This window comes from Takifugu flavidus, chromosome 20 (genome assembly GCF_003711565.1).
Source record: "Takifugu flavidus isolate HTHZ2018 chromosome 20, ASM371156v2, whole genome shotgun sequence".
Taxonomy (NCBI): Eukaryota; Metazoa; Chordata; class Actinopteri; order Tetraodontiformes; family Tetraodontidae; genus Takifugu; species Takifugu flavidus.
Window position 1 is genome coordinate 325038 of NC_079539.1, and position 21718 is coordinate 346755.

Below are 21718 nucleotides of genomic sequence, written 5' to 3' on the forward strand. Positions count from 1 at the left end.
GGCAGAAGCAAAGTTTTTCTAGTGCTGTTTCTTTTCTATTGGATGTTAAATATTACGGCAATTTCCCCGGATTTCAAAAGGATTTTCTACAGTTAAATTGATGGATCAAGCCTATTGGATGGTCCTCCTTATCATATCTTATTTTTTCATCATGGGGACATTAGGTTTTAAGCCTTAAACCGCATAAATAGATTACGTTTAAACGTTTTGACCGTTGACATGTAACTGCAGTACACCCCCCGCCCAGCAGGTGGCAGTGAGTGAGGGGAAATCAAGGCTGCAAAGTGATGATGTGATGGGACGGAACGGGTCATATTTGTGCTGCGTGAGATCCCAAATCTGAGCAGAAGTACAAGATGATGACAAAAACAACGTCATGGTAGCTAATCAGAGCCACTGAGCAGCCCTGACCCCCCTCCTGCACCTCTGAAAATGACCTTTACCTGGAGCTCAGAGCTCAGTCGGACCTGTTTAGGACACAGGGTTCATCCAAAGGCTCCTGATAAGCGTTTCTGTGGAGGAGAAACGGATTGTGTTTATGGTAAACAGCAGGAGAGGAGCTGATCCCGCACAGCTTACTGGCGGTAGTGGCGCTCGTCCACCGGAGGGGGCGCCACAACCACCCAGGCTTTCATTTTCGTTTGATCTTATTGGCATACATTTGGGTTTGACTAATGACACAGATTCATTTAGTCTATAATCGGGGAGAAAAGCCGCGTCGTCGAAGCAGCCGGTCCATTTTGATCACTATTATTATTATTATTATTTTAAATTATCGATAACATCTGAATGTGTGCAAAGGCCGCGCGACCGCCGCTTCCTCGTCACGTTAAATAAATCAACGCGCGATCGCGACAATAACGGGGAATTAATTCCCCCTTGCGGTCATCAACCGTGCGTGTGAGGCTGCGCGGCAGCCATCTGAAGGGGCTCTCGTGCACGTCCCAGCGCTCAAGCTCCACGGCAGGCTGGTGCTGCGCGCTCCCGCGGACTCGCCATTGAAAACAAAGCTCAACGTTTTCCATAACAGACTTGGGGAATATCGCCTCTTCTCCCGGAGCCGCCGAATATGGATCCCCGGAGGGTGTAGCAGCGTCGGACAGCGAGCCCTCTCTGCTGGGGGTGGCAGCGGGACGTGAGCGAAAGCGACGAAATTAACACCATTGTGGGGTTTTTTTTTTCTCGGGGTGCTTTGTCTCTGTCCGCCGAACCACCATTCCCCGTTCAACCGCAGCAGATTCAGCTAGTGGCTGCTAGCTGTCGCCGGGATGTATCGCCATGTCGTCACCTAGAAGTCGCTGCTAGGACGTCGGATTGTGAAGGATAAGCGGCAAAGCTCGGCGAGGTCCTCACGGCTTGGCACCGGGACCCGAATCTGTTGGCCCCAGTCACGGAACCCAGTGTTTTGGTCGACATGGCGGAGCAGGGCTACTCGTCTTGGTGAGTGCGTACAGGCGTCGCGCTGCCGATTATCCTGATGCTAGCCGCGGCTACTGCCGAGCCTGGCTGCTTTGGGGCGCCGGACGGCCCGTTTTTCGCCGCTGGCATCTCCCGTTTCTGCTCGGCTCGTCACGCTCGGGCACCGATGCGCATTTGTGGCCGATTGATGTCAACCTTTCTTTCGATCCACGTCTATTTTTGTCCCCCCCCCCTGCAGCTGCGATCAAGCTAACTGCTAACTCGAGCTGGTCGGTTAGCGAGCAGAAGCTAACCAGCTTCACCCACTCATGCTGTGCTAAAGCCTTTCACCCCTGCCTGGTTCGGTTTGGTTTACAAGTTCGGGTCAACCCGGCGGTATTTCTCACCGATCCTGCCGTTTGAACGAGCGTTTGCGGCCGCGGGGACGTAAAGAGCCCAGCCTAACGGTTTGCTGAGCTCGGTGGTTTAACGCTAGCCTGGCAGCGGGTGACATTTTGGCGTATTTTGTCCGGACTTGCTGTCCGATTACCGTGCCTTTTGCACCGTGTGAGGGTGGGGAGCGACCGTGATGGGGGTTCGCTGGGTCAACGTTAGCTGGCCGGACGGGCTGCAACGTCGTCGACCCCTCTGTGCACAACAACAAAGGTCCGAGCTAGCATGCTAGCCGTCTGGCGTCACAGTTGTGTCTCCAAATCCCATTTTTAACAGCGATTGGCACCGTGACAGTCCGTCGCGAACGCTAAAACCTCTATAAGGTCGACGGAGGGATGTTTGTGTGCTCGCTAAACCGGGGGGAGGTTCGACGGCTGCGGCTCGGTGCGTTGAATGAAGGTTTGGCTTTAGTGGAGGCCTTTTGGTGGGATGCAGGTTCAACGATGCTCCTTTTATCGCAGGAGCTCTGCAGCTGACTTAGGAGGCTTCTAGCTGTGGATATCCTGATGCAGCGTCCTGTGAACCTGTCTCCTGCCGTCACTCCCTGTATTTTCTGACACTTCTGCTGTTTAAATGCCTCATATTGACGCTTCCCATCTGCATGCTGAGAGTCCCAAACTTGCAGCCGGAGGTTCTGTATTGGAAAAACTGTTTTCCGGGAGTGGGATCATCGATCCCTCTGCCCTCCCTGAAGTTTGTGTGATGTGTTCACTGTCGGAGAGCCCAGGGCTACAAAATTAACTTGTTTTATGGCTGTTGCTCCTGTTTTCTAATGGCGCGGGTTGATTAATGATTTATACCTCTGATAATGTTTTAAGGAAGCCATTAAAAACCCCTGCCTTTTTAAAAAAAATAAGTGTTTGAAAAGTGTGTTGTCAGCAAGTGTGTAATTATGTCAGTAAAAAAAGCCCCAGAAACAGGCGGGAGCTCCACGGCTGTGGCTAAATTGTGGGTTCAGGCGTCTCTGAGCTCGTCCCAAAGATAGACTCCGATTTTATGGCTTTGTGGACATTTGCATGCGACCAGCAGCCGTTAAAGAGGCCGTTGGGCTCCTTCGCACCTGCTTTGGCTCGATTGGGATGGAGGAATCCGGTGGAATGGGGAATCTTTGCACACCTGCCCCACAGTCTCTGTGCCACCCGAAGGTTGCCCTCTCTGGAATAACGGGGGGGGTTGAAGAGAGGTGGAAGGGTTTCTGAGTGAGCAGATGCCCCGGAGAAAACGCCCGCAGCCCCGGGGGGTTACGTCAATCCCTCGGGGATCAGGTGAGCATTGATCCAGTTGAGATCCAGTCAGGAGGCTGCAGAAAAGATCCCCGGAATAACCAGGTTTCCGTCCTGAAGCTCAAGTTATTCCTCATTTTAAATTCTTTTGTTTGAAAGTTGTAGGACTTGTTAAATGTTAAACACAGGCTGTTGAACTTTTTAATTCGGGCTCAGCACAAACTGTTTCTTTCAACCAGAACAAAGAAACACAGTTTTGCTCATTCCAGAGGCTTTCACACACACACGGACTAGTCAAGCTTGCTTGGACAGTTTATGTCCTTTGTGAGGACAGTTGGACTCTTACAGCATTGAATCACACAAGGCAAACACTTCATCACTAAAGGAGGTGTGTGTGTGTGTGTGTGTGTGAGTGAGTGTGTGTGTGTGAGGATTTAGGCTGAATGCTGGATCCACGTCCTGCTGTACGTCTGGACCCTTCAGAGGACCAACAGCAGCACGGGTCAACGCGCGGCGCCGCCTCGGTTCGAGCCGGTTCTCCTCACTGTGCTTTTTTAATCTTTCGTGAAGGCTTTCTTCCTCTTTCTCTTCCCCACGAGCGCATGTGCCAGCGCTCGAAGCGAGAGGGCCAAAGTGCACGCCAAGATGAGCAGACGCGCTCGTGCCGATCTCGGCTAGCGTGTATTTGCATGCGTGTGCTAATGAGGAGGAAGAGAAAGTGTTGTGTTGTGGCTCCTTTCTGCTCACAGTGGGGGCATTTACACACATGTTTGGGTGCATTTACACATGTTTGGGTGCATTTATACATGTTTGGGGGCATTTACACACTTGTTTAGGTGCATTTACACATGTTTGGGTGCATTTACACATGTTTGGGGGCATTTACACACATGTTTAGGTGCATTTATACATGTTTGGGGGCATTTACACACATGTTTAGGTGCATTCACACATGTTTGGGGGCATTTACACATGTTTGGGGGCATTTACACACATGTTTGGGGGCATTTACACACATGTTGGGGGCATTTACACATGTTTGGGTGCATTTACACATGTTTGGGGGCATTTACACACATGTTTGGGTGCATTTACACATGTTTGGGTGCATTTACACACATGTTTGGGGGCATTTACAGCAGCAGCTGTCGAGCGAGGCTGATGTCGGCACTGCAACAATGCAACATCAGCATCCGTGGAGTAAAAGCGGACACATTGTGGTTGAGATCTTCCGTCCAAACGCGCCATTGTTTCTGCGCCCGCCGCGCCTGTTTACCAGCAGGCCCTGAATTAGCCTCACGTGAACCCCTGTGGCCAGGTCAGCACAAGGTTAGCGGCCACCAGTTAGCGGCTTTAAGCTCCTTCCTGTGTTTCCTTGCTTCAAATGGGCGCAAGTGGGGGGGGGGAACCAGCCCGCCGTTGCTGCCGGAACCCGGCGGATTAGCGCCGCACCTGTTGCTCCTCTCCAGAACAGAAGCTCCTGCTCAGATTAGCATTCAGCTGAGGAGCCGCGCGCTAATGCTGACGACGCACCCGGCGGGCCCATCTGCTGTGAGAGCGTTATCAATCCCAGGGTTTTTAGTTCTGCCTCGGCCGTCTCCGCCCCGCTCTGCAGGTTCTAACCTGGCAGGCGGGCAGGTTCCGCCCACGTCTGCGCGCTGATGGCGCCCGTCGGTAAATATTGTCCGTTGAATAAAGCAAAGTTCCAGAGCAGTGACGGTTGACTGGGTCCAACTGGGTTGGGTTACAGCGCTAACGCTGGGTTTGCGTGTGCTGGCGGAGCCCGGTGGGGGCCGGGGGAAGCGTCACGCCTCGGCGGTCCCTGCCGGGGCCGAGCACGTTTGCCCTCCGTGCACGTGGTTTTGTACCAAAGAGCTGCAGGTAAATATCAACATACAAGCACGGGGAGGATCCGGTCCCGTTTGAGGATTTAAAAGACGCGTCTCATCCGCAGAAGTTCATTTTTAGGCCAGCTGACCCGAGGCCTTAGTGGTCAAGTCATGCATTCAACTGGTTTTAATGGGGGACGGTTTTGGAATTGTTGTTGAAAACCCCAGTCTGTCAGGGAACAAGGATGTCTTATGGCGCCTTGGGCCTCCGTCCAGGCCTCAACAGTCCGGGCTTGTATTTTGTTTTTAAATGTTCCATTCATCTATCTCACCCATGTTCTGCAGGCTTCTGTGCACGGAATTCAGACGCAGCAGCTCAATGCTAGAATATGAATTAGGCCCGTGATGGGTGGAACTGTGCAGTGGCTGTGTCGGCGGGGGGGGAGTGACATCATTCCCAGCCTGTGTGGGGAGGAACCGGCCCACGTTCTCCCAAGTTTACACCGTGTATCTGAGAAGGATTCGCCTGTCCTGATGCGACGCGTTGAGCAGATGTCGGCGCTGAAGCCCGCGGGCCGCTATTGTGCCAGCGCACGTGCAGCAGCGTCCCAGTGTCCTGTTTCCACAGTGAACTACTCATTACCCCCCCGCCCCCCACCCCCAGACACCTTTGAGTCATTTCATGTGTGTTTTAACAGTTTTATCCTGAAAGATCCGCCTGAAAACTCGCCTTCTGGTTTTCAAAATAAAAGCACCTATTAAAACAGCCCAGCGTGATGTAAATATAACGTCTGAAAACCCAAACAAGGCTCTATTTGGCAGCATCTGAGCCTAAAATATTCAATTTACCGTTCACTGAAGGGTGGCGGCGGCGGTAAATGTAGCTCAGAGTGCAGCGAGACGGGGCCGAGTCAGATTCACCGTTATTGTGTTCACGCAACTGAAACAATATCAGTCACTCACTCGTCTGAATAGAGGAGCTCATGACTAATAGATGTGTTGGGCCTCGTTAGGACACTTGATGAAATTTGATCTGCGACAGAGCCGGGACAGCTTTCCTGCTCCTGCTCCTGCCCCTGCTCCCGCCCCTGCCCCTGCCCCTGCCCCTGCCCCTGCTCCTGCTCCTGCCCCTGCCCCTCCCCCTGCTCCTGCTCCTGCCCCTGCCCCTGCTCCGCCCCTGCTCCTGCTCCTGCTCCTGCTCCTGCCCCTGCTCCTGCTCTTGCTCCTGCTCCTGCTCCTACCCCTGCTCCTGCTCCTGCTCTTGCTCCTGCTCCTGCTCCTGCTCCTGCCCCTGAAACGCAGCATCGGTCTGCAGATGAGAAGCTTTGTCACCTTTTTCCCACCTTTCCAGAGGACTGAAGAGGACGTCACAGCTTCCTCCAGACCCTGCTGGGTCATGTGACCCTAAATTATGTCATTGGGCTCAAAGGTCAACCCCAACTTATGGTGACCTTTATCCAGCGCAGGATGTGGCGTGAGGAGAATAAAGCCTTCACATCTTCCTGTGTTAACTCCGACATCTTGGAGTAGTGAAAGGAGAAGGACCGGTTGGCGGTCGTGACTGAAATTCCCCTGGAATCCCGCTGGCTTCCGCAGCCGGGCGATATAAAAATAATCCAGAAAGAGCTGCGGAAACTAGCTCTATTCTGATTTCAACCCGATGGTTTGTGTCTGAATTGATTACAGAGTAGAATCTGGATCGTAAACCTCCGCCATTCCGGGAGGAGCGGCTGCGGCACTGAATCCAGAGGTGGACGTCTTTCAGGCCTTCCTGGGAAGATCCGCCCCCTCCGAGGAGGTCGTGGGAGCCGACGTCTGTCCGTTAGCAAAATGACTGCGTTATGGGGGGATTTTAGGGATTTTAACCTCCCACGTCGGATAATCTCACATTACTACTGCCGATGTACAGCAAAGCCTCTCCGGAATCTGCAGGAAGTTTTTAAATGTTGAAAGGCGGCGCGGTCGGAAATAACGCGGCCGTGTTCAGCGATTGAAATGGGTGCACGCGTGTGAGCTGGCCTAAAGAGGAGGTGGCGAGGGAGCATGTGACATTTGTGACGCTAACGCACGTGGGTCGCCACGGAAACGGGAGCTCGGCTCTCTCCGCTAACGGAGGTTGTGCTGGACCGTCTCTGCTGTGGCTGACGTCTCCTCCCTTCCTTCTCTGCAGGGCTTACTCCCTAGTTGACTCTAGCCAGGTGTCCACCTTCCTCATCTCCATCCTTCTCATCGTCTATGGCAGCTTCAGGTGAGTTCAGTATCACACACACACACACACACACACACACACTCCTTCACAGCGGAGCCGAGGGTCCAGAGTGTGTCTGTGAGCAGCAGGATCAGCTGATTGGGTTTGAAACCATCGGGCTTAGCGCCTCAATGCTAACAGCGCTGCGCTAACGCGCCCAGTTCTTCCTGTCTAATCACTTCAGTAATTGGGCTTCATTTCATTTCTTATTTGCTTCATTTGAAAGCAGCAAGTTTGGTGTTTCTCTGATTGCTGGAAGCTAAATTTGAGTTGACGTTGAAGGCCAGCTGTTTAGTGTGTCGACAGTGTTCATTTTGTGGCACTTTTGGCCCAAGTTGTGAGAAACTGGTGCACAAATGTTTGCCATGTGCAGCAGGAGCATCACATGGAGCCAGAGTGGAGAGCAATTAGAACATTTCCTCTGTTTTCTTGATCATCAAACGTGGCTTGATGTGACACTTTTAAACGCTGAGCTTTCAGGCCTAAACCCCGCGGCCGCCTTCACGCTCGCTACAGAGCCTTTAACGAGGCGCTGATGGCGTCGTGGTTGCACTCAGCCGTGCCCTCTCCCGTCCTGCAGGTCATTAAACATGGACTGTGAGAACCAGGAGAAGGATAAAGACGGGAACCCCACGGCAACGGGGGCGTTCAACAACGGCAACACGAACAACAGTGAGTGTTTCAGGTGCTGCCGCACGTGCACGTGCACGTGATGCGATTCCCCGCTGATCTCTGACCCTTCTGCAGGTATTCAGACCATAGACTCCACGCAGGCCCTCTTCCTGCCCATCGGAGCCTCCGTCTCCCTGCTAGTCATGTTCTTTTTCTTCGACTCGGTACAGGTGGTCTTCACCATCTGCACCGCAGGTGAGCGCAGCAGCATCACAGGACACAGGCCTCTGATCAATAAGACAGCACTCGTGCTCGCTCGTTATTGTGAACAGCAGTTAGCCCACTCATTAAGCAGACGGGCGGCATTCCAGGTCTCACTGCTGGGCTTTGTTCTCCTCCTCAGTTCTCGCAACAATTGCGTTTGCATTCCTCCTGTTGCCAATGTGCCAGTACCTGACCAGGCCCTGCTCCCCCCAGAACAAGTAAGGCAACACACTTTAATGGCTTTTTCTGTTTGGAAAGGTGATCGGGCTGCTCCGTACCGCGCTGCCGGCTGCACTAGAGAGCCTTTAATAAGCGTGTGATTTGGTCATCTGCGGGAAATTACCTCTCTTTTAATTAGCAACCGCCTGAAAAGGGGCTCTTGCGTCAGAGAGGAAGTGGCAAGTGGTGCATTAAATGTATATTTATGCGGCTCGTGACGGGGTGAACGCTTTTAGTCACGCTTTTTCGTACCCACGTGCAGCCTGAGTCAGTACCGGAGCCGTCCTGACCTGCGTGGCTTCAACGCCCACAGCAGCCATGTGACGCTACCAAACAAAAGAGCCACTCTGCTGCCAATTAAGGGAGAAGCGAGAGAGCACGACCAGAAATCGATAGTGTGGATTCTGGATCCTGCAGCGTGTAACGTCCAAACGCCGCCCAAACCCAATTACAAGTTAATTTATTCATTAAATAAAACTTTCCAAGTGGGATTCTTGTCACCGTGGGTCAGATTAAGTTCCACCTAGCGCCACGTTGCCACGGTTGTTCTTCAGCCAGCACCCACAGAGCCGATCTAACTGTTCTGGGACCAGCGGGACCCTCTGAAAGCAGCTCTACTCTGAATAAATAGCCTGATTTTCTACCGTTACAATCACTTCTCATTTCTTCTAAAAGCCCAACACTGTTTGCTCCGAACCTAAAGGGGTGATCCCAGCGGGTGGCCCGTGCACGTCTGTATGGGCCTGATGTTTGTTGTGGTGTCGGGTTGTGAACGGAGCACTGACGCCTGTCTGCCTGCAGGATTTCCTTCGGCTGCTGCGGACGCTTCACCCTGGCCGAGCTCCTCTCCTTCTCTCTTTCCGTCCTGCTGGTGCTGATCTGGGTTCTGACCGGGCACTGGCTCCTCATGGACGGTACGTCGGGAAAGCACGACCCCGCCCGGTTTATGGGCTCCTGTCGCGCTCCTAACCAGCGTCTCCCTCTCCTCCACAGCGTTGGCCATGGGCCTGTGCGTGGCCATGATCGCCTTCGTGCGGCTGCCCAGTCTGAAGGTGTCGTGCCTGCTGCTGTCGGGGTTGCTCATCTACGACGTGTTCTGGGTGAGATGTGGACCGGCACGCGGGTCGTGCACGTTCCAGCCGTCAGGCTCCATATAAAATAATCACCGTCCGCTTTGTCACCACTTAATTCCAGCAGAGGAATAAAACTGTTAACCTGACAAAAGCCAGATTAGATTTCCAGAATAAAGTGAGCATTATTGTTTCCTTTGAGATATTAGAGCCATTTGTGCCTGGTCCGGTTTATTAGCCATATCTTGTCTGGATCAGTAACTCGGAGCTCAGAGCAACAAAGCCCGAGCCACTTAAGGGCTTGAGAGTGGAGGAGACGCCGCCTCTCCTGAGTGATGACTTTAATACGAGCGCGTTCCACTCGCACTGGAGGAGGAAGAGGCCCACTTCCATTCGGCTGTACTGCAGGGTGTATTTCCCCAAATTAAACTGATAGAGCAGAGTGTATAACGCAGCGCTGGGGGGGTTCTGATCAAATCAAAGCCGCAGCATTCGTATGGGAACTAAACGTGGTCTCGTGTCGTCTTCTCCTCCCTCAGGTGTTCTTCTCGGCCTATATTTTCAACAGCAACGTGATGGTCAAAGTTGCCACCCAACCTGCCGAGAACCCCATCGATGTTCTGTCCAGGAAGCTGCACCTGGGGCCAGGGATGGGCCGTGACGTCCCTCGCCTCTCCTTACCGGGCAAATTGGTCTTTCCCAGGTACGACCATCGTGAAGGCAGAAGTGCCCCTTCGGGCTCTTCGGTCACCTTCGGCTCCAGTTTCTCCATCGGCTCAGCCGTGCGACTTTATCACGATGTTTGAGACATTTCTTGTTCGGCGGAGGGTGAAATGAAGTCAGTATTTCTAGACTGACAGGCTGTAGAAATGCAAACAGCTCCAGAATTCCACTTCTTCCCTCAACATTCCTCTAAGGATAGAAGCCAATCGGAGCTACCTCCAGCTTCTTTTGTCTCAGAGAATGGAACAGCGTCCACTCTCTGGAAGGTGGAGCTCTTCACTAGAGCAGAGTCTTGTTATAGACTTGCGAGCATAATTATCCTGAACTCCGGAGGCGGTTTAGTCTGGCCAGTGTGAAATGCCGTGTTTGTCGCCCCCTGGTGGCCGATCTACGCTGGTTCATTACACAGGCGTTAGTAGATGCAGTATAAATCAACTCTTTCACTACACTCTTCTTCTCTTCGTCTGCACAGCTCTACAGGAAGTCACTTCTCAATGCTGGGAATCGGAGATATCGTGATGCCGGGGCTGCTCTTATGCTTCGTCCTGCGTTATGACAACTATAAGAAACAAGCAAACGGGGAAGTCCCGGGACCCGGGAACATGCCGGGGCGCATGCAGCGCGTCTCGTATTTCCACTGCACTCTAATCGGCTACTTTGTCGGTGAGTCGTGCTGGAGATGGGGGGTTGTGAGCGTCGGGATCGCTGTTTGTGCCAGTGGTTTTGAGTTGTGATGGGATTGTGCGCAGGGCTGCTGACCGCCACCGTGGCCTCCAGGATCCACCGCGCCGCCCAGCCGGCTCTGCTCTACCTGGTGCCCTTCACCCTTCTGCCTCTGCTCACCATGGCCTACCTGAAGGTGCTCTCACTGTCACCCCAAACAGCTCGAGAGGGGGAAAAGAGCTTTGTTTTGACATGTCTGCTGTTTCCAGGGCGACCTGCGGCGTATGTGGTCCGAACCTTTCCACACCAAGTCCAGCAGCTCTCGCTTTCTGGAGGTATGATGCACCCCTGGGCCAGCAGGACCAGCGTGGGGAGGACTGCGGATCTTTGACCTTTCCGTAGAGGGAAGGAGAGAGGGCGCGCTCACAGTGAGGCCGTGTCGTCATCACTCGTTCATGCTTTTCCGCCTGTGAAACCCCTCCGAAAGGATGCCGGCGTGTGGATCCCAACGCCCCCAACGCGCCTCATCTCCACTTCCTCTTCATTATCCCACGTCCTGCCTCTGCTGCCCCCCCACCTCCCCTCTCCCCTTTTTTCCTTTTCCACTCTCCTGTTGTTGAACTCATTTCCTCTCCTTCCGTCAGGTCTCGCCTCACTTGTCTTTTCCTTCTTTTTTTCTTGCATCATTTTCTTTTCTGCCTCAGATGAACTGGAGGGCCAGCCCCCCCCCATCCCCGTGGACTTGGGGCTGCGAGACGCGGCTGTGGTTTATATATATTTTTTTAGCATCGTCGTGGTCGTTATAATTATTAATATTATTGCTACGGAACAGTTCACACAAATGGGAAGTGGCAGACAGTTACAGCGGCACACGAGGAGCAGCACATCAGAGGACAAGAGCCCCCCCCCCCGGTCATCACAACCACAGTGGTTCCATTCTGATGTCCTCTGGTGGCCCCCCCGCCCTGCTCATCCCCTCCCTCACAGACAACTTATGTATTTTATTTAGAAAGGTTTTATTCTTGGCATATACAGAAAAGCATTATAAATCATGGAGCTGCCCCCGCCCCCCGTCGGAGGGGGCCGCTTCCATTTGTATATATGTGTATTTGCAGTATCTTGAGATTGTGTTTGTGTCGGGGAGCATGTAAAAAAAAAAAAGAAGAAAAAAACAGGCGAAACTGAAGCCAGCCAAGCTCCACGTTTTGGTCCCTTTCGACCACCTTTTGGCAGTTAGTTTTCTAAACATTATTTCAAGTCATTTTTTATTTTATTTTATTTTTTTTGACAAAGCACCCATGGCTGGTGGATGTAAAGATTTGTTGTGCGTGCGTGTGTGTGTATGAGAGCGAGAGAAAGGCTGCTTTACTTGGTTTTAATTTGAATTTACAAGCACAGTGAGCAGTGACAATAGTCAGGTTTCCTCTGAACTCAAATTCCCAGAATCCCCAGCGGGAATCTGGCCCAGAACATAAAGGTCTGTTTTTGTTGGAAATCGGCGAACGTGGGATCAGTTTGAGGACCCCCGCTTGAATTGTTTCCACCGTGGAAATGCGCGACTATTGCGACAGCTGGAGGCGAGGCTGAGGTGGAACATGGAGATGTTCTGTGACGCGAGTTTAGTTACTGAAAAAGGGGAGGAAGTCCTTCGTGTCCTTCGGATGGCGAAAACGGGAATCGGAAAACAAAAGCGGCCCCCAGTCGTCGCCACCCGGTCCCTGCCGGTCCTCCGTTTACGTCGTCCTGTTTCCGTGGTGCTTGTCGGTTTATATTTAACGTGTTCTGGAACTGGGGGAGACGCAGGCGTGCGGGGATGATGCAGTTTACTGGCCTTTTTGTTCTCTTTGGGGGTTTTTTTTTTTAACTGCCGTCTGGCCATGCATGTTCAGTGTACAGTGAATCGTTGCTCGGAGGGCTCCGGCGACCGGCACGGAGGCGCCGGAGCCAAAGAGCTCGCCGGAGGTGTCGGCGATAACGACTGCTGGTCAGGAAGGACTGCCTGTGGTCGGCCCTGGCCTCCTCTGGTCTAAACATGGAACCACAAACCCCTTTTCACCTGGCAATGGACACGGTGAGAAGATCTATAGATTTATATACTTAAATGTGTGTATATGTACATGCATAAATGATTGAAGATGATCATGGTGATAACAGATTTTTTTATATATAGAATAAAGATTTCTTTTTATCCCCCTTTGGTTTTTTTTTTTTTTTTTTTTAATTGTTTCTTAGGTTGTTGGTTTTTTTTAATTCCACCTCTCCTGCCCTCCAGCAGACCCTGGATCTGCCGGATTCATATTATGGCTGAATGGATTCTGTATAGAAACTGGTGAATAAATAACTTAAGAACTGTGTAGTGAAACATGAATCCTGAAGCGCTTCGTCTAAAACTTTTAAACTCTGTCCCCCTGTTTCAGGATTCTGCTGTAAATAAACATGACTCTAACTGTAACTCTGGACTCTTTTCTTGAACTTTGACTTCACTACTTGATGTATTTTAGCAGATTTAATAGTCTATAATTTGCTAGGAATCGTTTAGAGATGCATACAATGCTTAAACATTTCATTTGAACTAGAAAATGAGATCAAATCGTTTTTATTTAGTAGCTCGTATTTTTCTAGCACAATATAATTCGCCTTTACGTCGGTTTAGGTAATTATTTACCGTCAAAACAAATATTTTACATTCCAATCTCTACTTATTACACAGAAAGCTCGAGTACCTGGTTTTGGCCAGCAGAGGGCGACACAGCACAAATTAGCGGAACAGGTTCTTCCGCCCGGGATTATAAACTGTTCGTTTATGATGTTAGAAGACGGCTTTATTCCTGGCAGCTCTCTTCAGATGAAAACCAGCACACAGATGAGTTTCAAACGCTTATATTTTCAGGAGGATCTGTGATTAAAGCGTAATTGATTGATTGGGCAAAGAGGCCCGCGACACGAGATAATTGGTTCCTGCACGGCGCCAGAGAGGTGGGGTCACGTGTTCTGGAGGGGAAAATGGCCGCCTCAGTGAGAGACCTGTAGTATGAATGCTATTGAGAGGTGGAGGCCTTTAGCTTCACTTTAGCCAATCACTGCCAACAGTGAGATAAAATGACAAGGGCGGGGGCATCAGCTGCATTTGGGTGAGCAGAATCAAGGATAAAGAGCAGGAAATGGAAAATGTGGCAGATGGCGCCGAGAACCTGACGTTGGGCCTTTTTAGATCCAGTGATGTTCTGGCCTCATCAATAATTTCTGCAACATCTGTGAAACTGACACCTCGTTCACTGGATCAGTGCATGAGATGGATGGTTGGGGGGGGTTGGGAACAGCCTGGATGGCAGGGTGGGGGTCAGCAGGGTCAAGGCAGGCAGGGTCCACCCTTTTCCATCTATTGGTCAGGCCGGGAACGAGCCGGCAGCTTTGAAGGCATGAAGTGGTCAGAATTCCAGCACGGCCATGGGGATTGTAGCAGGCCAGGAAGACATTTTGACAATGTGGTCCTAAAAATGGAGAGGATGTTCTGTGCTCGGAGGTTTAAAGGTAGGCTCCTCTTCTTTTGATGCTGAAATTACACACAGGCAGGTGAAAGGGCAACTGCAGTCAGCCTGAACCTGCAGGAGCACAGACTTACAATTTAAACAGTTTTGATGTAAACTAAAAACTAAATGGAATAAGTAAAAGAAGCTTTAGATGTGTGACTTATCATCTTTTTAAGCTTGATTCATCAATTTTTTTCCCAAACTTTTGTCCACTGAACAAGTGTGCTTTCATCAATAAGATTATCAAATTAAATAATTGACTTAAGAGAAAAACAACCTGTAAAAACAGAAATGTTTCTTTTTAGGGTTAAACTATCTTATTGTATTAAGGAGGATCTCCTGTACCTCTGCAATTCTGTGTTTTTAGATTCAAAGTTTTTTTTTCTCTATTGATCCTTAATTTACAGACAGGCAGGTAAGAGGGCAGCCTCAACAAGACCAGAGGGGTCCAAGCTTTCATATAAGTAGAAATGCACAAAACTAACATAACACATAACCTTTAACACTACAATACTAAAAGGGTATCATCACACTAGCATCATATACATGGGTGGGTTTAAGTGATTAATTAGTTGGAATTAAGTGATTAATCAGTTGGATTTAAGTGTTTAATCAGTTTATTCACAGTAAGTCATGAAACCACTAGAGTTGACTTCTAATGTGGAATTCCTCTTTTTGAAGATAACACATTTATTCAGGGTCAGTTTTATTTGTTTATTGTCTCAAGAAAAGTGTAATAATAATTCATATATTTATTTTCAATGTTTGATAAGTTAAAAAGAGTATTTTCTCTTATTGATCATTTAATTACAGACAGGCAGGTGAGAGGGCAGCTTTGACAAGCCAGAAGCTAAAACAGTCAAGTTTAAACCTTCTGCTTTTAGGTTTAAAGTATAATTTCTAATATTAAATGTTGAAAACTGTACATCGCATAATAAGGTTTAAAGAAAGTATAATAATCTAAACAATTTAAAATTCAAAATACAGATCTATTGCTTTTTAAGATCTTTAATGCCTCAAAAGCAATCCGGTTTTTAGTGATTGGTTTGATTAAAATCATAATATTTCAAGGTTATTTTCGAAAGATTGACCTAAATATTGTCTTTAAGGTTCCTCATCTCTTGATCCTGAAATGACCAATATTCAGGTGATTGATCTGCCTGAAGAGAAAAGAGGAATTTGAACCTTTTATCCTTTATATTTTGCCATTCTGAATCAAATGAAAAATCTAGCCTGTAAATAACATAATAATGTTGATGCTTTAAAAACATTAAATCCTTTAAAAAAAAACATCCATGATCATGTGAAAATCAATTATTGATCAACCTCCACAACAAAGAAGAAAAGTTAAAGTCAACTTCAGGTTGAAACGCTAAAAGACTTCAGAGAAGTGAAGCAAAAGGCCCCTTTTCCTTCAATTAAAGCTGCATAAATGAGACGTAACATGGCTGTTTTGAGGGTGGATCCTGTTACATTAAACAGATTTAATTGACATCAGTGTGACTCCACACACAGGAAAAACTGCCCATAAAAGTCCAAGTCAGTAGCACATGAAATCAGCCTCTGCAGGTAATTTAAAAAGTGCTGGTATTTATTGGCGGGGGCCCCTGCTCACGTTAATGGCAGAGAGGTTCTTTCCCCTTCCTCCTCTTCCTCTGCTTCGTCTTCCTCCTCTTCTTCTTCTCTCTCCCAGCCAGGCATTCCAGGCTTGTTTAAATAAGGCCTGCCTGCCTGGGCGCGGGTTGATTCCCCTCTGGCCCTTTGCCCTTTGACCTAAAGTGCATTCCGAATGTAAAGTGAGGAATTCCTCTGAAGTTCAGTTAATGGGCCCGACTTTTTTTTTTTTTTGTCCTTTAGAGTCTGCACTCGTCTGGTAGAAGCAGAAAAACAAGCAGGTCGTTCACTCCCAGTTATGGACGAGGTTCGTTCTTTGAGGATCGATATCTGTTGGGTTTGAAGCTTCGTCGAGGTTTATGATAATCCTGCGGGATTATGGGTAATTGATTTGGATTGGGGCGAAGGAGCGGCGTGTGTTGGCCACTCCTGTAACTGACAATGGTGCGACCGGGACTCTCCGTCAACACAACAGGGAGAAGGTTCCAGTTGGAGGGCGAACGCTGCCCTAATCTGTGCAGATTAATTGAACCCATGGAAACCCTTTCAGGGAAGATTCAGGAAGCTGAGCTATGAACACGCCCAGATGTTTTTTCCACTGTGTCACACAAAAAAAACACACACGCCGGTCCGAAATTGTGGTAGTCGAGCTTGAGAAAGTCCGTTAAAGTTGATCTTCTCACGCCTGCAAGCACCGACTAAACCTTTGAAGGTGTGTTTTTCTGAGGCTTTTTCACGTCTGTTTGCTGGGTCCCTCTCCCCTAACCCTCCCCCCCCACCACCCCCCCCCCCCCCCCTGGGCGCGAGCGGGGACCTGAGCTGAGCTCCTGCCTGGGGATGATGGAGCCATGAAGGTGGAGGCTCCCCTGGGCTGCTGGGCTTTAGGAGCCCTGTGTGCTGTAGGAGACGCTGTAAAAAAAGCCTGTGCCACCCACACAGCTGGAATGTCATGCATGCAGTCCATAGAGTCTGTTTCAAGTGGGAGGCAGAGGGGGGAGGAGGTGGGGGAGGAGGGGAGCTCTTTAGAAGAGCCAGGGTGCAGGGGGCTTGGTACTCGAGGTGGGGTCTGCCCGACTGAACAAGATGAAGCACAAAACTCACTTCCCCTCCTCCTCTTCCTCCCCCTCCCCCTCCTCCAAAAACACACTTCTCCATTAACCTTTTTCTCCTGGTTTTGGTGGGAAATTATCAATGACGATCAATCACGGCTGTTTGGTCTTTGGCCGATGAGAGGAGGGGGCGGGGGAGGGTGTGGGCGTGTGTGTGTGTGTGTGGGGGGGGTGGACGTGGAGCGAGCTGTGAGATGGAGGGGTGGGGGTTGGGAGAGGTTAAAGGGCAGAGGAAGAAAGGAGGTAAGTTTTCGGAGGATGGGAGGTTGGAAGAAACAGAAGGGAACAATAACTCCCATGTTTTAAAGGCCTTCCTCGCCCCCCCACCCCACCCCACCCCCCCACATGACACCTCAGAGGGGGCAGCAGTTTAAAGTCAGTCCTGCTTTCTGCCACTTTCGCTTCAAGATCATTTGAACGGTTAAATCTGTTTTTCCAGGAACTGAAAAACGCTTCATTTCCTTTCAGCTTTTTTTGTTTCCCAGTTTTCAATCAGCTGCAGGTTTAAATGTCTTATTTTCCCCAATCAAACCTGCTTTTCTGGCAGATTAATTTGTTTTAAAGAAAAATGGAAAAACAGTTCGGATTTACTCAATCAAGGAATTCCCTTAATTGTTCAAAACATGTTTAATCATTATTCTTTTTAAAAACTACAGAATGTGTAAATTAAACACACCAGTAACCGGATGCATTTAAATAATTGTATTAGTTTTTTTGATGAATTAATGCTTTTATTTTAGGCCTTTTTAACCATCTGCAGAAAAACACATTTAATTCCAGTGCAGTTGTGTAAAAGTTTGATCTGTAAAATGCTACATTTTTATTTTAATTTGTGAAAATTCAGTTTTAAACCCGAGCCACAAATGTTCATTTTAAATCACAGCTTTAATGTGTTTTATGGAAAAGTGTGAACAATTTAATGACAGCAGTGACTTCTTTATTGTCTTCTATTTATTGTTGTGGAATTTCAGCCTTTTAAAATAACAGCAATAATTATTGTTTGAACTGAGCACAGTCGGATTTAACAAAATACGTCATTTGTTCAAATTCTTTAGCCCAAAGAATTAAAGAGATGTGTCGATCTGATGTTGCAGACAAATGTTTTAACTGTGTTTGATATTTTAATGACAGATTCTCCACAAGTGTATGCTTTTTAAATTTATTCTGTTTAACTAAAAAAAACAATTCCTCGTGTTTCACATCACGTTTGAAAGAGCAGAATTGATCAAACAGCCGCTGTTAAAGAAAGAAGCAGCCAAAGTCCCCTAATCGATTATTGGCGTGTGATTCATTTAAAAAAAATAATTGCGTTTAATTTGTGAAGCCACAAAGTCAACAGTTTGATTATTATTTACCTTCTATGGCAGATTTTACATTTTGAAATCAATTCCAGGTGCAGCTCTAATTTATTAGAATGAAGCTCAAATTTATAATCACAACCACGAAAAGAAAAATGATCTTAAATCACGTTTTACTTTCTTCCACTAACGTCATCTTTGTGATTTTTGCTCCTCTGCGTGTTTGACTAGTTTAAGAAACAACGTTAATCATTTTTGAAGCTCCAAAATCAGGAAATGGTGTTTTTAGAAAGCGGTCGTTGGTTTCTGGAGTCCAGGGTCGGTTCGCTGTGACAGACACGTCTAAGCCTGAGAGGGATCCCTGATCCAGACCTTCTCCGGATCCATCACGCCCCGCCTTCACATCAAACATTTTTTCTGCCGACTGGCTGAACAATCAGATCCCTTCTGAGTGGGCCGGAGCCGGTGGGTGTAAGGGGAGTGAAAAGTGGGCCCGCTCCCACTGGATAATACCATTATTTCAGCTCCTCTGGCCAGGAATGCCAAATTTCACAGCCCGCTTCTCTTCTCTGTGCGTCAATCAAAGCTTCGCGAGGGGACCGAGGCGCCCGCAGAGTCCGCCTCCATCCCCGCATGATCCGAGCCCACCATGAACCCGCACAAGATCCTACAGGTCCGTTCTACTTTTACCACCAGAAGCCCTTTTTGAAGCTACATTTTTATCATACTTGCGCATTAAGGGGGGCGGTGCACCGGACCGAGGTGCCAAACGTGTCCCCACGTGTCCATATTTCTACTAAAAAATCTGTCGCGTAAAAATCGATCCAACGTGATCGACCCTGCCCTGCGCCTCACGCGAGGAAGGATCCCGCGTGAGGCGCGGTCCCCGTGGAGGCCATTTTGGGGCTGATTACAAGCCCGGTTACAAAGTTTATCTTCCACCGAAATGTAAATCAAACAATTAGTGATCAAGTATCCAGATAGAGCAGAGGAGAAGGGGTGGGGGAGGTGAGGGGAGGGAGCGGGGTGGGGGGGGGGATTTGTGAATGGGAGACGTTTCATCAGGTATTCGTCGTGCGCGGTGACGCGTCTGTGCGCGCAGCCAATCCGGAGGTCTCTGGAAACGTCGGCCACGCCGAGACCAAACCAATGGCGCGCCATATAGCAAAGACTAGCGCAAGAAGAGGCCAATCAGCGGGAGGCATGCAAACGAGGAATTTGCTCTGGCAGCCTCTGAATGTCAAGTAGTCAAAGATGGAGTCCGGATCCGTGAGGCCGCGTACATGGAAGACTCGCCGTCCCCCCCCCTCTCTCGCTCTTCCAGCTCCGCGCGGTTGACGCCGATGCGCTTCCAGCCCGTCGGGAACCGCGGAGAGATTCCACGAAGCCGCGGAGCGCGAGGTGGGGTGGTGGAGAGGGTGGCTTTTCTTTGTTTTATGGACAACTTTTTTTCCCACCTTCTCTCTCTCGCTCCCTCTCTCCCTCTCTCTCTCTCTCGCCTATAACGGATTGTCCCTCCCTTGGCCAGATACTATTCACGCTTCTGGAGAAGGTGGGTGGTGGGTCCGCTGTAAGTTGAAGCTTATTTTCTGCGCGTAAAACGTCAGCGCAAACTTGGAAGTTGCAATGGTCGCCAAGATTGTTTATTTGCCGCCGAGTTGAGTCCGTCCCCGTGCGCTGCGCATCTGGAATCTCGCCTCAAAACTTGCCCAGGACGCGGCTTTGACGCCTGCTGGGCAGATGGACGCGTCCTCTGCTGTTACCGTCGCGTAAAGACGCTCCCGGGGGACATTTTCACGGCGCTGACGCATGTGTGCGCGCGTGTGTGTGTGTGTTCGTGCAACCTATAGGCTGTTGTGCAATCTAACAAGTCGTCAGTGTTGTGCTGCGGGGCTTGTGAGCTGGCAGGAATGGCTCGCAGAGCAGATCCGGCGCTCCTCGCGTCAGGGAGGCGTACAGGCCGCTCACAGATGTATGGCGGCGAGACCCTAAAGCTGTGGAGAACAGGTAAAATCCACCCTCGCCCGGGGAAGGTGGGCAGCAGCGGAGCGACGTGCTGTTGCAGAGAGCCGCTGCGCCGTCCTGTCGTGCTTTAAGGTATAGATCCTGTAGGGTCTGTTGTGTAACAGCGCGTTGATTGTGCAAACTTGCAGCCTTGTGGATTTTTTTTTCTTCTTTTTTTTCGTTTGCACTGGCGGGAGGCAAAGCAACTTTTTTCAAAGTTTTTCGAGCTTTATTTCGTTATTTTTTTAATTGTTTCCTGTTTGACTTGACTCACAGATGACGCCTTTTGAAGTCTGAGAGCATGAAAGATCCTTTAGGTATGACGAGCCTGTAGTTCCCTGAATTCTTTGGGGAGTGTGTTCCCCCCTCACCCCCCCTGTCTCCAACCTCCCAGTTCTCCCCCCAAATTAGAATGCATGTCATTCACTGGAGAGAATAGCACGAGCCCACATGCTGGGAAATTCCCATTCTCCCAGGGTGACCAGTGCTGCTTGATTTAGGAAGTTCATTTAGCTCCACTGTTGTAAACTTACATTGTTAAGCTATAATATCCTCGTTTTTACCCCCCACGGGGCTGCAACTGCTGCTAAAATAATCACTTTAATTGGTCAAACCGCCACAGCAGAAGCCGGAACAGTGAGCTCAGGCCGGTTTGCAAACTTTAAAACGCACCCCGAGTCAGAAACCGAATCCGCGCGTCGACGTCACGCCTGTTTGCTTTACGTGCGTGCGGCGGAGGCCATGTTGTTGTCCTCTGCCCTTTTTCTGTTGCACCACTGGACACTGAGATGAGCAGTGCAATATTAAAAGGGCATTGGCTGATGAGCCCTGTCACTCAGCCTGCACGTCGAAGAAAGCCACTTTCAGTGTAGCGGGACTTTGATGTTTTTTGCTCGACTGCGGCCAAACGCCGCCTCTTGTTTCAGGGGACCTGGCGTTTTGTAGTGGAGAATGGCCGTCCCCACGTCCACGTGCTGACACATGCTGAGGTCAGCTGCTTTGACAATGTTGCACTACTGTACCATCCATTCTAGCAGTGCAATAGTATTGTCATAGCATTTGGCCTCGGCTCAGGCTAGAAGCGGGGGCCCGGGCCCCGGCTCATCACTGCTGCCTAAACTTTTCACCAGACGTGCGTCCTCGGACGAGGCAATATTCCGAAAGGCGCTCCGTGGTATCGATCCCCCTCCGTGCCTTTTGATGGTGTATTGATTGGGACTTTACCCACCGTTTTTTTTTTTTTTTTTAAATTAACACCAGAGCTCGTGTGCACGCGCACGCCTCATTACGTAAAGTGAGCCGCAGAAACGCTGAGCAGAGCGAACCGGTCCGGAGGAGCACCTCAACCATTTTTTTGTGCCGATGTCCAGGTTTTTTTTTCCCGGTGTATTTTCAGTGTTTTTCTTTACCTGTGTGTTGTTTTGTTGTCACACCAAACACTGTTTCACTGTGCTGGTGGTA

At 49.6% G+C, this 21718-nt stretch overlaps 1 protein-coding gene and 1 long non-coding RNA gene across 2 annotated transcripts; both read left to right on the forward strand.

The window, feature by feature from the left end:
• The first annotated feature begins 678 nt into the window (after window positions 1-678).
• Window positions 679-13154, forward strand: sppl3 (signal peptide peptidase 3). Its single transcript, XM_057018302.1, has 11 exons — window positions 679-1440; window positions 7074-7151; window positions 7732-7823; window positions 7899-8018; window positions 8167-8245; window positions 9048-9160; window positions 9240-9346; window positions 9856-10019; window positions 10512-10702; window positions 10789-10898; window positions 10972-13154. The coding sequence occupies exons 1-11, from the start codon at window positions 1415-1417 to the stop codon at window positions 11041-11043; spliced, it is 1152 nt and encodes a 383-aa protein (XP_056874282.1). The 5' UTR covers window positions 679-1414; the 3' UTR covers window positions 11044-13154.
• LOC130516911 (uncharacterized) lies at window positions 3127-5669 on the forward strand. Its single transcript, XR_008947605.1, has 2 exons — window positions 3127-3868; window positions 3911-5669. It is a non-coding gene; the product is annotated as an uncharacterized LOC130516911 (long non-coding RNA).
• Window positions 13155-21718: the final 8564 nt, after the last annotated feature.

Bases quoted from the DNA above. Each gene is read 5' to 3' on its own strand.
- sppl3 (XM_057018302.1), top strand. From the start codon at position 1,415: ATGGCGGAGCAGGGCTACTCGTCTTG. The intron at 7,824-7,898 runs GTGAGTGTTTCA...ACCCTTCTGCAG, and splicing joins CAACGGCAACACGAACAACA to GTATTCAGACCATAGACTCC. The intron at 8,246-9,047 runs GTAAGGCAACAC...GTCTGCCTGCAG, and splicing joins CCCTGCTCCCCCCAGAACAA to GATTTCCTTCGGCTGCTGCG.